The sequence below is a fragment of the Ascidia mentula genome, chromosome 6 (assembly GCF_947561715.1).
Source record: "Ascidia mentula chromosome 6, kaAscMent1.1, whole genome shotgun sequence".
Taxonomy (NCBI): Eukaryota; Metazoa; Chordata; class Ascidiacea; order Phlebobranchia; family Ascidiidae; genus Ascidia; species Ascidia mentula.
This window is the reverse complement of record NC_138571.1, coordinates 16,201,716-16,217,504: the sequence shown is the minus strand read 5'-3', so window position 1 is coordinate 16,217,504 and position 15,789 is coordinate 16,201,716. Positions and strand designations below refer to the sequence as shown.

Sequence of the window (15,789 nt, the reverse complement as noted above, 5' to 3'; positions counted from 1 at the left end):
TCACCAGAAACCTTTTCCCATGCCTGTGTGTGCGAAACGTCCTCTCAGTTGGATCATGGCAGAAATTGTCGTACGTTTCCACCTCGCACTCTTGGATGATATCTTCCGCGGGCACAAACCAAGTTGAAGTCTCAGCAGTCTCGCCTTGTGCAGTGCTGGTGGGTGACGAAGGACCGGCGTCAATATAGACCAGCGGCAATTCAGTTGTGAAGGTTTTTGTCCGTCTCACAGACGAAGTGATCGGAATTGTCTGCTTGCTTCGATCGCAAGTCCAAACCCGTTTCGCTTCACTGCGCATCTTCCTGTCGATTTCAATATAATGTTTAGAAATTAAATGTGCCTGACTGGGTAATTCGTCCTCCAATAATTCCATTGTGGACGAAACAAGCACTCATAATGTCATGTTACCAACGGAAGACAGGATTAATTATCACGGTTTTACAGAAAAATTGTCACTCCTAGGCCCTTGAGAGAAAAAAAATGTACTTGAGACCTTTTTTTAATGGAGATCACATGACATTATCGGTGGAAACGAGCCTTAACGATAGAAGTTTCGTAGTCTCAAAGGACGTAACGATGTTCGCGGGCCTGATACAGTTTTACAAGCAGTTCAATTGAAACCCAAAGGAAAAACTTACTCCGACGTGAAGAAAAACATCACTGGAAATAAAGACTCGCAAACACGCATGCAAATGTAAACAGCCATGTTGTACCACCAATCAAACAATGCCGTGTGAACTGTTGGGTCATATGCATCCAGCTTGTACATGTGGTAAACTGTAATTTAAAATAGAGATTGAATAATAATCACTTTAAGATTACAAACAGTTATTGATGAAGTCTGGCTGAATGGCAGACGATTTTTTTAGTTTGATGCCAGAAAGGCAGTATATTTTTAATTGCAATATACTGGCAGCAACAGGAGTTTTATAATAATTGTATGATTCCAAAGTTTCGTACTATTGCGAAACACCAACGCTGTATTCGCGGTTAAGATAGTTTTACTGCATGTCGTGCAAAGGCAGCTCCACTGCTGCGGGTGCGTGTGATTTAATGGCCATATGTCGTAACATATTTTCAAAAAAACACCAACGAAAAATACCCTAACCCACGGAAAACTTACTTGAGATTGGAATGTAGCTGAAAGCAAATACCACACAAACGAGTCCAAGTTGAATAAGGATGTAGTTTTCTTTCTGATTTTGCTTTGCATGTGCGGTGCTACTGCGAGGTCGCAAACCTATATTGCGAAATTGGTGTCAGTGAGAGTTTGTCACTTTGCATGAACTAGTTTTCTAAAGTCATGTAGCTATATGCGGACTTGTGATGGCTTTACAAATAAGAACGGTATTTATGGGCCAGCAGTTTCACAAGGTCTTCTCAAACAATGTGAAAATGCATATACGTAAAAGGTATTCTGTACGTACCAAGTAGTGCACGTCTGCGTCTTTGTGAATAGATAATATACCCGGTCGCCATTGAAACCACTAACGTCACGGAAACAGGAATGTAGAAAAATAAATGATGTACAAATTGAGCATACGGGAATGACTGGTGCACTCTGCGAAAAACACAAGTTCGTTGGAGAAACGGAAATTTCATTTATGTATGTTTAAACGCTTGCTTTTTTCGTTTACTTATGGGAAAGTCTATGACGTCTTGAGATGCAAAACTCCAACATTTTTTTTTACCTTTCTGCCTTGATTGAGCAACTCCAATTGCTGTGCAATTGGCCCGGCACCTGTTTTTCGTCAACGCCAAAAAAAGTATACCCTGGAAGGGAAAATAACAAGGCAACCAACCAACTAACTCCAATAAACACCTGCAAAGCGAGTTTGGTTCAATATATGTAAATACATATTAAACTGATTGCTGCAGATACAATTATGAAAATAAACAGATGTTCTTCAAACTTAATCATTTTGTATCGATGATTGTCGTATGGCAAAATTTTACCTTTGCGTGAACTGCACGGATATTTACGTAAACATCGGGCATTGCCAAAGACACAAATCTTAAAACTGTAAAGCTGCAAACGTTGATCGATTCGACAAAAGGTATAGTTAGTTCCGTTCCGTGGGCGATTTTGCACATAAATGTAGGCAAAGCAAAGTTGTACAATCCCCAAAGACGGCGGTAAAGGTGCAAAGGACTGAAAAGGGCACCGAGAATTCCTGCGCCGCATATGTTGAAAACGATCATGTCGAATATAGACCTGTTTAAATGTAAAACTGTATTAAGGTAAAAATGTAAACAATTGAACTGTAAACTGATTAAATTCTAATTTTCGAATCAGTAGCTTAATTTGATTGAGTTGACACGTAACGATAATACTCTTATTTTCCAAAAAGAGGGGAATTAATTCCCCCAAAAAGGTTTGATAATCTTAACTATGCATTGAACAGTTCTTGTTGAAAAAATGCCACAATGTTTGATTTACAACTTACATTAGATTCTTTGAGCACAGTATCGTCATCAAAGCAACAAAGTTGAGTACAATGCCGTGAACAATCACTATTGTGAAAACGACCACGATGGCGATTGCAGAACTTTCGGCAACCATTAAATCTGCAGATTTATTCTGTGCGAAAGCGCCTTCATCGAGGTCGCCATGTTCAGCTATCATGCTGCTGTTTTGCTAAAAAAGATGGTTTGCCTAGATTGGAATTTGGCAAAGACACTGCACCGGTATGTTTCAGTTTCTGAAATAACAGTTTCTCATGTTTAAATAAAGCTTTACAAATATACAAAACAGCTGTTTACCTCAAATACTTGACACTTTATAAATTACCTTTGCAGCAAGTTTAGCTAACACTATATGAAACCAGAGCATTAGAGAACATATGAGTGTCCTCCGGGCTTGATTTGCTTACAAAATCCAGTTTTACGTGACCAAATTCCCTCGCCTATGGAAATGCGTCAAATTTTAGACTACCTGCCACCTGTAGTAGATCGTCAAGCAGTGGTTCGTGTCATTTACATACATGCAAATAAGTTTCAAAAAACAAGGGTGAAACGCGGAGCAACTTGGTATGCAAGTTTTTTTGACATTTCAGCATGAAGGTAAGCTCCGATCGTCAGTCGAAGGGTAATGAAGGGCCGAAATGTCGTAACCCGTACAATAAACTTTAGTTCAGCGTTCGAAACCTATTAACAGATTACGCAACATCGTATAGCATGACAGAATTGCTGTTTTATTTTTAATGCTACCAAGAGTTTTATTTCAAAGGCAGCAACCGAAAGCATCATAGATTCCTAAATAGTCCAAATTGAAATGGACGCAACACAAATTTAAACAAGTTTGGGAAGGAATCATCAAGAACTTGAAAAACAGTTTTGTTTGGCGTTTTTTTGTAATAATCCTGTTTTATTGGGTGTGCCATGTTAAAAAATTAAACTTTTGTCGTTGTAGAGGCCAGCACCTTTTCATAGACAATGTGTTGTACAAACACAGTCGTCTTCAGCGTGTTCCATTGCTACTTTGGCCATAAACAATGGTGAACAGAAAATATGAAACATTTTCAACAACATTTCATTCCTACTAAGCCAGCAGCTAGGTAAGCTACACAAAGTATACGTGGTGTCAAAATATTTTCAAGCGGGCTCGACGAGATTAACGGCCGACAAAATTGCATCTTGACATTCGGTCAAATATCGATGGATAAGATCGGCCCCGGATTCGCGGGATCGCTCCACGTTACGTTTCATCTCCGTCCAAAACTCTTCGGCCGCCTCTCGGTTAACTCCACGAGTCACGTGGGCACGCCTGGCGGGAAAACAGTGACATACGATTTCTATTTAATTTGCTTTTATTAAGCCTAATTTATTGTGTTTTTGAGGGATGATATTCTACTTTTGGAATTTGTTGTCAAGCATACTGATCATAACTTGTATGTTTAAGCCAGTGGTTCGTAGCAAGGGTTGCATGGGGGCTAATACATTTTGATTGTGTAATACACTGTATCACATCTATATCAGAAATGATTTGCTAGATTTGGTTGTTGGTTACAAACAGGTGCCGACAAGACAATGGGTTAAAAATTTCAAGCGATACCAATGTATTTAATGGATTTCTTGGTACAAAAGTAAGAAATAGTTTCCGGTGCATTTTGATCAACTGAAACTTACTCTGTTTGATTTCCCAACACCAGTTTGCAATTTCCTCGGTTTTTGATGAATGCCATCTCCTCAAGAATATCCACGTCTTAAACACAAACGAATGACGCCATGAATCGACTGTACATCACGAAATGACATTGGCGCCGGAAGAATTAGGCATGTATGTTTAGGCATGTATGTTATGTTGCTTGATGCGAGGTCAACTTACTGGTCACGTACTGGAAGAATAAATCGAACTTGAAGCTCCTTTTTTCCAAGACACGCCGAAGCACGCGGCTGCTGTGAGACTTCCATTTCGGCCAATCGTATTGCGACATGATGATCACGTGACCCAGCACCTGGTCGTCCTCTACTGAGCGCATTACTTTTTCCAGGCTATGGGGTTGGGTATTTAAAAACTTTTTTTGTTGCCACGATTACGTCATAGTAGCGCGACGTTACACTCACCTCGTAATAAAGACGTGTACCCAGAAAGGGAGCAGGTCTTCCACGCGTAGGAACACGGACTGGAGGTTTGGGCTGTGTGGGGAAGTTGATGGACTTGACACCAGCAGTTCGCGCTTTGCGGTATTTTCGGGGGGAAACACTCGCGTCACTTCTTCAACGTTCGGGTGATAAAGGTAGGAAAGATGGGGAAGAGATTTGAGAATGTATTCGCACGATTGCTGCGAGTTTTGACAGCGTTACAGGTCGTGAAACAGCCGACATGCAGACATACCTGATGTTGATCCTGGGCAAAGCAGACCGACGCAAGGTGGCAGTAGATGCGACAGATTATTTCCTTTCGGGGGCTGTTGAAAATTATGTATGAATGAAAAAAATATATAAGATAATTGTAATGATAGAAAATAAATAAAGGAATTAGTCGCTATAACATTCCATAGCACCATTCTAAATCACACAGAGGGCAATTATTTGTGCCCGAACCACACTTATCTCTTCTTCTGTTTCAAAATTATGTCACACGACAAACCTTAGTTCTGAAATCCTTCCTTCTACTGCATTAAGTCTTGAGTGTGCCATCTTGTGGTTGCCATCGACGCAATGAAGATCAACGAGGAAGAGTTGAAACCACAACCATTTTTCACTCTTCCACCTTCGAGTCAGGTGGTTGAAGTCTGTACAAAATAATAATTGATCAAAATTAGACAACATCGTGGCGACAATGGAGAGATATTCTGTTGACATTAACTTAGATGAAGCTTTCCTTCAAGTATATTGCATCATACATTTTTTTAGTCTTTGGTGTTGCTAAGTTTGTGAACTAAAAAATAACACCTTTAATAGAAAAATGAATTTCTTGCCTTTTTCAAAGGAATCATTCGAATGTAGGATCGTCCAAGCCTCCCTACCCACACTAAATGATTCCCTCATTTCAACTATCCTTTTTGACATTCCCTGCAAAAGGGAGGGGGCCTGAGAGTCATTTTGCTCCCACACATTACATATGTGAATGTAGGGTTTGTCTGTTGAGTTGTTGTCTGGAATTACAACAACAGGAAATTAAAGCTGGGTCATAAATATTTCAGAAACACTGGAATAACAAAAATTGTGATTTATCTGATGTTGCTATACATCATTAAATCGTTTTTCTTTCATTTTTATCCAGTATTAGCATTATGAAATAAAATTTGCAAGATATCTGATATCTTATTAATTGTAATTAATTTTCATTTGATTCACTCAGTGACAGAGTGTCATTGATTCAAGACCAAATTTCTACTCAGTGTATAGCATGGCAAAACATTGACAAACCCATACCTTCATATATTGCCGGTTCAAGCAGTTGCATGTAAACAGAAGCAGCTTCAAATAGGAAAATAATTGTTGAGTAAAATATTTGCTTCCTGTTCACTGCACCATCTACGTCAGTCCTGCTCCTTCGGAAAAGGTCACGAATGAAGGACATTCTATCGGTGAGAGAACCACTGCAAATAAATACCAACAGGTATTAACATAAAAACAACATGTCACAGAAATGTGCAAGTGTAACTGAATGTTCGCAAGCATTCCAAAAAAATAACAACAACAAACTTCGGACATAAGTAGTGTCTACTTCAACCGCATGTTTAAGCAGCTCACTATTGAGGAGCAAGTTGCCTGAAAACAATGTTTTATTTAAATTAATTAAACTGAATTCACCTGTTTGCATTTGGGTCCTGGTTCCAATCACATCTGACACAGATAAGGGAAAGAAGTTTGTTCATTTCTGTCCAACTTTCCTTGCTGTCGGGGTCTACGAATAGGTACAAAGAAAAATCTTATAATTTCCTTTTTATAAAATGCATTAAAATACACACGAGCTATAGAAGTAAAAGCTACGAACCAGTGCTTGACGTAAAGAAACAGGCATAGAACTCTGTTGCCTTTTGCAACCACTTGTAATAATGTTTGTTGGAGATGCCCATGTTGCCATGGCACCATATAACAGGCAGGACTTTGCGAACAAGCAGCGTACGACAGTGGTTAACTGGATTGGTCTCCCCATCCCGTTTTTCTGCCTCAACCAGTTTTTCAGTGATTGAAACCTGTATAAACACATTAAAGCTATATTCTCAATGTGTCAATAAGTGCTATATTAGGCTTCATTTACCTGCATAGTTTTTACTCAGGTCTTACACTTTTGCAAATAATCAAAATGCTACCTCAGGGTTTTGAGTAAAACGAAGTGGTGCATTACCCTTAGTAATGTCATATTATGGCAATATTAGTGTAAATTGACAATAACTTTGTTAGTCAAGTAACATAGACATACCCCATACTGTGATATAGTTTCAGGAAATTTGTTCATCAGCAGCAACATGAGGCGACAATACTGGGTAACGTTGACCACATTGTCAGCACTTCCCAAAATCATGCGTTGTTGAGTAATGGCAGGCAGGTGATCAAATATATCTGCAAGCAACATATTTGCCCTTTATCAAAGTGAAATTTGAAGTGTCCAAATTCCTTTGAAGGGTGTTTTTGCTACTTAAGAAGCAAGAATTTGTATGCTTGTGCACTATTACCCTGTCTGACTGCATCGTTTGATTTCTCAGTCGCACTGATCAACAAATCGATTTCTTTCCATAGTTGTGGTTCATTTGAGAAGTCACGATATCTGGGAGAAAAAAAACAGTATATATATATTTTTTCATGAACCAACTATACTTCATTTATGCTCATTAAAATAGGTGCATATTACATTTCGTTTAAAACTTTGGCACATTCCTCTACATTCTTTTTCTTGATTTCAAGATGGTATTCTTCAATCTGTTTAAACAGGCAAAGGTAAATTAAATTATTGCAAAGTTAAAGACATCTTAGAAAGAAAAAACTTTTTTTCCGGTTAGACTGGTTCAGATTAGCGTTAGGAGTTATAGCCTACCTGAAGTCTGAAACTCTGTGGAAATATACTTTTTGCTGTTAAAAGCCAACTCCTTGCTGAGTAGACATCGGAATCAACCTGGCTTTTTGATATACCTAAAATCCATTCTTCTTGATTCGCATTCATTTTAGCGATAGCACATAAAAAAAAACTTGCATGCATCAACAGTGCAGCCACAATGGGGATTTCCCGAAAATCCATTTCACAACCGGCAAACAAATATTGGACGAAAATTCTCCCATGTTTGTAAATTATTACGTTCAACTTTTATAGTTTTTCAATGAAAGATCATTTATAATCAGAAGATTAATTGTTAGTTATTCATGACAGGTTCAGCAAAAATGGACATAATGGTTAAGATTTTTATGTTTAAGCTTGGTAACTGGTAGATACACAAACGTAAATAGTTTTGAGCGTCAGTCATGATAAGACACTATTTTCTAAAACACAAAGTTACTTTAAGAATGCTTGTTTTAAATGATCGGTAAAATTATTATAAACACAAACTGCAAGCATATGACATCTTATTGGTAAATTGCCTGCAGTCTAAAAAAACTTTCTTCATGAGTCAATTCGACCCGGACTTGTATATGAAAAAGTACTTACCATTCCAAGGACATGATTGGCTGAAAAGTTACTACACTGTGGGAGTGTTTCGTAATTTTGTTTGTTTGTTTGTAAGTTTGTTTATTCGGTTTTGCAAGGGCAAGCAATGGAGTCGGTAATTTGCAAGAATGACAAACAGGTTTTGCAGATGATTATTAATCCCAGTCTACCATTATCTGAAAACGACGAGTCAAATGAAAGTCAAGAACATGGTACTCGCGTTTCAATAAAATATATGAATTATTTTGTGTTCAAGTTTTAATAAGTTTCGTTCACAACGTCCACAGATTTGACCTTGGATGCCAACTTTGACCAGATCAAGCTTTTGGAAGTGAAAAGACTGGAAAAGGAAGGTGTTACTTTTGCAGAATCGGGCAATGCAGAAGAGGCACTAAAGTGCTTTGAGCAAGCCATAACCATTCTACCACTACGAGCATCTGCATACAATAACCGTGCACAAGCTCGACGAATAACTGGAGATATTGATGGTATGCATTTTCCAAGTTTTTTCATAGATACTCTTACTATTCACGACTTGTTTAGAAGTTTAATTCTTCTGTTCATATTTTATTATTATTAACGAATAGCATCATACTGCAAAAAGATGTATTAAGTGCGAAAGCTTGTTTTTAGTGTTCTGCTTAATAACCTTTACCCTGTCAATGTTGTATGAAATGCTAAAATGTAAATAGTTGTGTAATATTGCTACTGAACATATCCTATTGTAAATAAGGTTCACAGGCTTCGCAGCCAAGGTTCTGTATGTTTTGCATTGTCGACTCATGCCAAACTAATATTATGTCTATTTACCAGACAACTATTGTAGAATAATCAAAATTTAAACCAACACAATGATGTATAATAATGTACTTGTCAAACTATTTGGTGGTCTTAACATTGTTATGTAGCATAATAAATATGCTGGACTGGTTGCTGGTGTGAATATGGGTCGGCTTTGGTTTTGAACTTCTTTTTGTTTTGAAATATGCTTGTTTTTGTAGGTGCGATAGAGGATCTCAATGCAGCTATTACAATGACCCATGGTGAAGGAAGGGTAGCAAGTCTTGCTTTCACACAAAGAGGTCTCCTAATGAAATTAAACGGTGAAAAGGCTGCTGCAGAGAGGGATTTTAAGCAAGCAGCAAAGCTGGGCAGCAAATTTGCCAAACAAGAGGTAGTAATATTTGCATATTTCTTACTCCACATAAAATACATGCTATGCAAAGCTGTTTAAACCCATAATTTTCACTGGACCTGAATAACAAATATTGTCATTGAATTATTTTCATCTGGGATATATTTAACTAAGCCTTATTTTAATTACCTAATTTTAAAAAGTAATCTGTTTGTGTTTCAGTTAATTCAGTCCAACCCTTATGCAGCACTGTGCAACCAAATGCTTGGACAAGTCATGCAGAATCTAAAAGATGGTACAACAGAAACAGAATAGTGCACTTTTGTCCACACTGTGTATGTAAATTTATTATATCATGCTTTTTATTCATCAGTGTCCTGTCTACAGAGCTTTGTTTTAATCCTTTGTGTGTGTTGTACCTTTTCCTTTTTACCATGACTTTTTTAATTTGTATGTTACCTTGCCATATATATACTGTGTCTGAAATCATGAAAGCTAAAGTGTACATGTACATTTCCGCAAAAGCATAGTTGCTATATGTAAGTGCAACACATCAGAAAATAACATAATGGAGTCTTTGTCTATCCCTTCTTGGCAGATTTCATACTTGTCGGCCTTGAGCCATTCATCCTTCTGCAGATAAAATACACCATGTTGCATTAAAAAAATTCAACAGTTGAAATCTGTACCTGTGCTTTAGCACAAAATACAGCATTGGTATCATTATTGTTGGACAAGCATGAAATCAACTCAAAATTCCACAAAATATCATTTGATATCAACTGGAATTAATGCAAAGTCGAGGTAAAGTTACACTCACCTACTGCTTGTCGAACCGGGCACAGGGGGAAAGCGAGCGTTAAACGGACTTCTGTCTGCAGTCAATCTCGGCATTGCAGACCTTGTCCTGTAGAGCAAATTGGCAACCTTGTCAACACCTCTTGGGGAATACAATGTGCTTGCGTATCTAGTTCGTATAAGGGTAATGGCCAGAAAAATAATGGGGCAATAGAAAAAAAAATATAAAGATTGATGTGTCACAGATATAAAGCAAGATCCCAAAAGACCATACTAGCGTAAGTGGGCATTGTGTCACTGCAAAAGTTAAATACTTATATTCAACATTTTGCCAACATACCTCCTTCGACCGTAATGGTGCCTGAATAGTTCCGGTCGCGAAGGCGTGACTGGAGTCAAAGTGCTGTTCAAGACAACAATAAAACGTTAAATATAAATCAAATTATGTTTATCACAATCTAAGGGTGGTATTCACAATCTTCGATCAAGATTGATTTACGATCCTGGATCAACCGATTCAAGATCAAGGATCGGATCAATTTGATTTATGATCCTTGTTCGGGGATTGTGAATACCACCCTAAGTGTCCTTTTGGACAGCAGGGTTGTGGAGTCGACACACCCCCGTTTTTAAACTTGGTATATAAGATTTTTTTAATTTGCGTGGTAATAACACTGCATTTGATACAGAATACTGAATCACCCCAAAACACATGTTTTTTCTATACTTACTGGTCCATTTTCCAGGAAACCTCTGGGTCAACTAACCCTGAAGCGGTGGCTCGACTGTTGTAACCCTTTCGCACACACACAGGCATTTCGAGAAGATAACGCAGGGTATCCGTATTGTAATATGGGGCAAGGCTGTTCCATGTGAATGGAGTATACGGTTGTCTGGGAAATTATGGGGACAACATTCGTTCACATAAGTTTTTCAGCAAGTTAAAGGACAAGCTTTGCTATAAAAAGATGCAACACTTACACTTTGGGCTTCCTGTTCAACGCCACTTTTGCGGTTTTCTTCAATTTTCTTTCGAGGTTAAAACATTCCTTGCGTAAATAAACGAGATCTGAGCTTTCCGCCATGTAACGCTGCGAGCGAACTGGTGCTGACCGTGGCTTTCTGCATAAACAATTGCTTCGTTCGAAGATAAACAATAAACAATTGTCAGGATTGTCCAAAAGCAATTTAAACTCTATAGAGTTGCTCAAAAGATATTGAAATCATGAAAACCAAATACGTATACCCTAAAAATGCTTTTGATTATTTGAAAAGAACTTCTTCATGCACAATTTGGACTGATTTTTAAGACTACCAACCGGACAATGATGATTTCAGTGGTGACGGGTTCAAGGTTGTCGTCATTTTGAGGCCTCGCAAATCGCGCGCTCCTTGGATTTGCCGCTTTCGGTCTTTGAAGAGGCTCGTCTATAAAGAACATAACATTCTGATAGTAATAACTCTACATGACAGAAAACACCATTCTTTTGGAAGGTGGACAAGATATGTTGTAGATATTTGGGGTGGTATCTGTTGAAATTGTAACATGTACAACTAGCTCGTCTTGTAATTCCATACTACCATGGCGTCGTCTGTTTAATAACAAGCCATGTTACCTGAGATCTGCACTTTCTTTTGTGACTTATTTTCGTCGTCCATCTTCTTTAAAGCAGACCTGGGGGATTTCTCGGTTTCAGAATCGCTGCTGCTGGATTCGCTTGATGACGTGTCCGAAGATGACGAACGAGGGGACTTATTGGTCTGTTGCACAGATAAAAGCAGTGCGATTATCGATTTAGGATGACATGGACTCTAAAGTACCTTTTTCTGTGTTGTTGTTTGTGCAACTGGCTTAGGTGACGGTGGAGTTTTGGGTTTGGGTGTGGACGCGCGCGACGAGTCGTCTGTTGTCACTTCCGCCTTTTTTAGAGGGAGTTTCTTCTCGGAATGAACACTTGCAGAACTTGATGACCTCTCAGAAGCTGTCTGTGGACAGTTACCATAATCATTCACAAAATAGTTGCACTTGTTTGTGACGTAACAGAACTTATCGAATGCAATGCTCTCTTACATCTTTGCGTGTTTCTACGCGGCTCGAGGTGCCTGGACCATCATGTGAAGTGTCTTGCACGGCGGACGACGCATTCGGGGACGAGACACTCTTTTCTTCCTCACTATCCGAATCCGAACTGCTGGAAGATGACAAGGAACGAGGCTTTGGCTGCAAGCACACATACATAAAAATCTCAACTGCATTTTAAATGTTTAATATCAATTACTCTTCAGAATAATTATCAAACTCTACACTATATGGGCTGTATTCCGATTTAATTTCAAGGAACCTTTGACATCGGTAAATTTATGTTGCAATGTTAACTCAAACCAAACGAATTGCAAACGCTGTTAGTCTAATATACAAAAAAAGTTTTAAGAAACAAAACTAGACTTCAGGTAGGATTTTAGAATGTGCTGCAAAGTGGTTATGGGTTTGTTTGTCGTTGTTATTGCCAAGCACGTCACTCATACCAAAGAATTTTATACCAGGCGCCTCTATCTTCACAAAGTTATGTTTATTTTGTCGACTCCGCTGTAATTTTGCGCCAGAAACCCTGTTCAAACTACACGCCCATTGTCCGCAGGGAACTTTACCGCGCTGTTACGTGCAAAAATTGCCTCCCGGATGGTTTTAAGGTCCAATATTGACGTTTCCCAACCTCAAGCTTTACAACAGGATCTCGACGATTCGAAACCCGGGCACAAACAAGCAAAGTTCACTTTATTAAACTTCGAAAGCTGTTTGTATTATTAAACCGCTAAGCCTAAAGTCAAGGCCCCGCCCACAGCTGCAAACACTCGAAACTCAGTTCCAGTACGAATCCAAAAATCAGCAAACGACTTACCGAAGTATCTAAGTTCAGAATATCCGGCTTCTCCTGTCTCGGTTCTGCCTTGTCGGGCTCGGAACCTTAAAAAAACTCGGAGTTTTATCCGATGAAGTCGTGAAAGTCGGATGAACGCGCGTATTTTGTACCCTTTAGCGTGTCTGATTTCACGAAAACTCGCCTGTGCTGTGACTGTAAAAACATGAAGTCATTGTGCGCGCGCCGCTGTCCAAACACCGAGGTGTATTGAGCCGCATTGCGCTACATTCCTACTCCGCGCCGAGTACAAGCCTATATGCCGCGTTCTGTTGTGTAGCAGCCCCACCTATCCCGTCGTCCCACCATTAACTACGTCAAGAAACGAGTTTCTCGAATCTGATTGAAATCAAAAACCGGAGGGTGGGGTTGGCAGTTTCATCCCGTTTATGGCCTAATTTTAATTGGAATTGTTATAGTAGACTTATTTGGATGCCCACGATTGGCAGCTTGGGTTCTTGCTAAATAATGTTGTGCTAAACGTATTTTCCAATTTAAACTGTATGCAAAGAGGCACATCGCTGTTACGTAACGCAAGAAGACTTCCATTTTTCCAGATACTCTCTGATAGTTGCAAAAAGGCATGAGCTAGATCATATTTAACAACTTCACTGTAATCAGTTGGGATTTCCGTTCAATTTGTTCGTAACGTTGCTCACACAATTTGTTCGTAACGTTGCTCACACTACATACCTCATAATCCGCTAGACTCGATTGTATGCGCAACAACGACCTATATATAAGGTTTGCACACAACAAACTTACCCGACGACGAAGACGAACTCGAAGATGATGATGATGACGACGATCTTGCACTTCTGGATGAGCGCTGGCTCTTGATTTTGGGTGAATCCGAGTTTTTGCGTTGATCGCTATCCGATGAGTCCTCCATATCGCCAAGGCAATAAATCAGTTCCGTAAAACTTTCAACGAACACAGATGTGATTAGCTTAAACGCCTTGTCAAGCCTAACACCTGGTAACACGATCCCTCGACATAAATCGTTACACAGCGATTCTGTATCTAATTTGCCCGGTGGGGTGTTGCGTTACGCAAAGGCTCTGTCGCTCAAACGTCTGATCCGAGGCAGTGCTCGTGTGTTTTAAATGTCCAATCTGCCTTTTCAAGGGCCCTTTAAACTGAATAGAAGCGTTTAATATTAAACTTAGCAATCCCTGCGGCTTTGCGAATTCAATAAATATTGTTCAACGCCTCTGAGGCCTTTGCTTGTATTCGTTGTTTGGTGTGCGAGAACCACAGTCGCGTTGTTGCTATAGCACTGTTTATTTAAAAGCTCTGGCGCTTTTACACAGCTATCTGGCTGTGCCACTGCCTTCGGTTGTGTAACTACAACCATTTGAGACTTGTGTCTAAAAACCTTTTCCACGCTTAAATAAACCAAAGGTAAATACCTCTGTATTATCAAAATTGAGATACCGCTACCGTATAAATATTACTATACTTTATTCGTAACGCTGTAAAACATTATGGCAATTGAAAGTCATTTTTCCACTTTTCCGCCTGTTTAGCGTAATCGAACCTCAAACAGGATTTAGGCCTGACTTAAAATCACAGGCATTACCTGTAGTTTCCACCTATTTACCCGACGCTTAACCGATAGCCGAGGCACGCAAAGCCCTCTATTTACATCTATCACGTGACGTGAAATAAGTCAATAATAACTGTCGCGTCACCATGGAAACGAGATTCTGTCGACGCAGTGGGAAATATGTCTGGTGTAGTTTTCATGTGGGCAGCAACGAACAATTCAGTGAGACTTTGGGCTTATACCTTATACTTGTCAATGCAAATGTAATACGGCTTTAAAACAATTTTTGATTGGCCAAATGTATCTTTTGTTTATAAATTAATACATTTGTTAATTTGCTTCATGAATAGTTGGTGTGCGCCACCACTTCTTTCCGAATTACGAATGTCTTTGGTGCATCTGTCGATGAAGGCAAACAAGTTGTTTACCGTATCAAGATTCGAAAAAAGATCATCCTGGGCAAGGATCCCAATAGGCTTTGTCGATCGACCAATGTTGCCAAAGTAACAAAAACCACTACTGCCACCTTGCGTTTAGCAGGGGGCTTGTAAAGTAAGAACTACAGAAAATGTCAAAAATGACCCCAGGAATCAGTCTGTGCAGGTCGGTGATTTAATTAAATGTAAGAACTTCAATTAAACTGCAATCGGACTGAAAAAGAGGAAAGGTGTTGAGCTATCTAGTTGAACCGTGAGGTAATGGCGTGTGTGTTGAATGCAATTCAATTCAATTCAATCCAAGAATGGTTCCACCGGTCCTTCGTCACGTCACCAGTCGAAATGATTGCTGCAAGTTGTTGTGCGTATTCGATGACGTTTGCGAGAAATAAAATGAATTGAATTGAATTGAATTGAATTGTGTTGAATGCGGTTGGCGCACTATTGAAAGGTGTTCGCGCAAATCTCATTTGTGTCGTTTCCCAAACCGTGCAGCTGGCACGAAACAGTATACGAGGTGCTGTTAATTTGAAGTTGATTCAAAGTTAATCATTGTTAATGGGCGATGGCGTAACTTGAGTTTCGGTTGATTGTCAACAATTGCGGCAAGTCAGATTAACTAAACGTGTGCACCAAGGTGTTTGGACATTCAGTGAGAGAACGGGATAAGATCAAAACGTCACATCAGTTAGCAGTAGCGTAGCCAGCCCAAAATGTGGTGGGGCATTCTGAGTGATTGAATGGAGGAAATGAGAGTTTATTCAGTGAGCTTTATGTGCAGTCTTAGGCGTCCTTGACTATTTCTGTAACCCCTATGTTCGTTCCTTGGACGCCTTCGGCCATTTCCGTTGGCTCTACCT

The 15,789-nt window shown here is 39.3% G+C and overlaps 3 protein-coding genes across 3 annotated transcripts; 1 reads left to right on the top strand and 2 right to left on the bottom strand.

The window, feature by feature from the left end:
- Positions 1-3,236: 3,236 nt before the first annotated feature.
- On the bottom strand, positions 3,237-7,630 carry LOC145906048 (integrator complex subunit 10-like). Its single transcript, XM_082993425.1, has 14 exons — positions 7,487-7,630; positions 7,304-7,371; positions 7,128-7,219; positions 6,875-7,014; positions 6,446-6,647; positions 6,262-6,355; positions 5,881-6,047; positions 5,424-5,600; positions 5,093-5,237; positions 4,838-4,910; positions 4,567-4,784; positions 4,328-4,494; positions 4,129-4,204; positions 3,237-3,766 (listed from the first exon to the last, which is right to left on the bottom strand). The coding sequence occupies exons 1-14, from the start codon at positions 7,610-7,612 to the stop codon at positions 3,595-3,597; spliced, it is 1,917 nt and encodes a 638-aa protein (XP_082849551.1). The 5' UTR covers positions 7,613-7,630; the 3' UTR covers positions 3,237-3,594.
- Positions 7,631-8,112: 482 nt separating this feature from the next.
- LOC145905839 (tetratricopeptide repeat protein 36-like) lies at positions 8,113-9,588 on the top strand. Its single transcript, XM_082993144.1, has 4 exons — positions 8,113-8,304; positions 8,380-8,580; positions 9,094-9,266; positions 9,450-9,588. Exons 1-4 carry the CDS (start codon positions 8,199-8,201, stop codon positions 9,540-9,542), a joined length of 573 nt encoding a protein of 190 aa, XP_082849270.1. The 5' UTR covers positions 8,113-8,198; the 3' UTR covers positions 9,543-9,588.
- Positions 9,589-9,723: 135 nt separating this feature from the next.
- On the bottom strand, positions 9,724-14,396 carry LOC145905838 (uncharacterized). The gene is made up of 11 exons (XM_082993143.1): positions 13,709-14,396; positions 12,926-12,990; positions 12,097-12,246; positions 11,847-12,011; positions 11,642-11,786; positions 11,345-11,453; positions 11,007-11,147; positions 10,757-10,918; positions 10,366-10,428; positions 10,048-10,134; positions 9,724-9,860 (listed from the first exon to the last, which is right to left on the bottom strand). The coding sequence occupies exons 1-11, from the start codon at positions 13,833-13,835 to the stop codon at positions 9,809-9,811; spliced, it is 1,266 nt and encodes a 421-aa protein (XP_082849269.1). The 5' UTR covers positions 13,836-14,396; the 3' UTR covers positions 9,724-9,808.
- Positions 14,397-15,789: the final 1,393 nt, after the last annotated feature.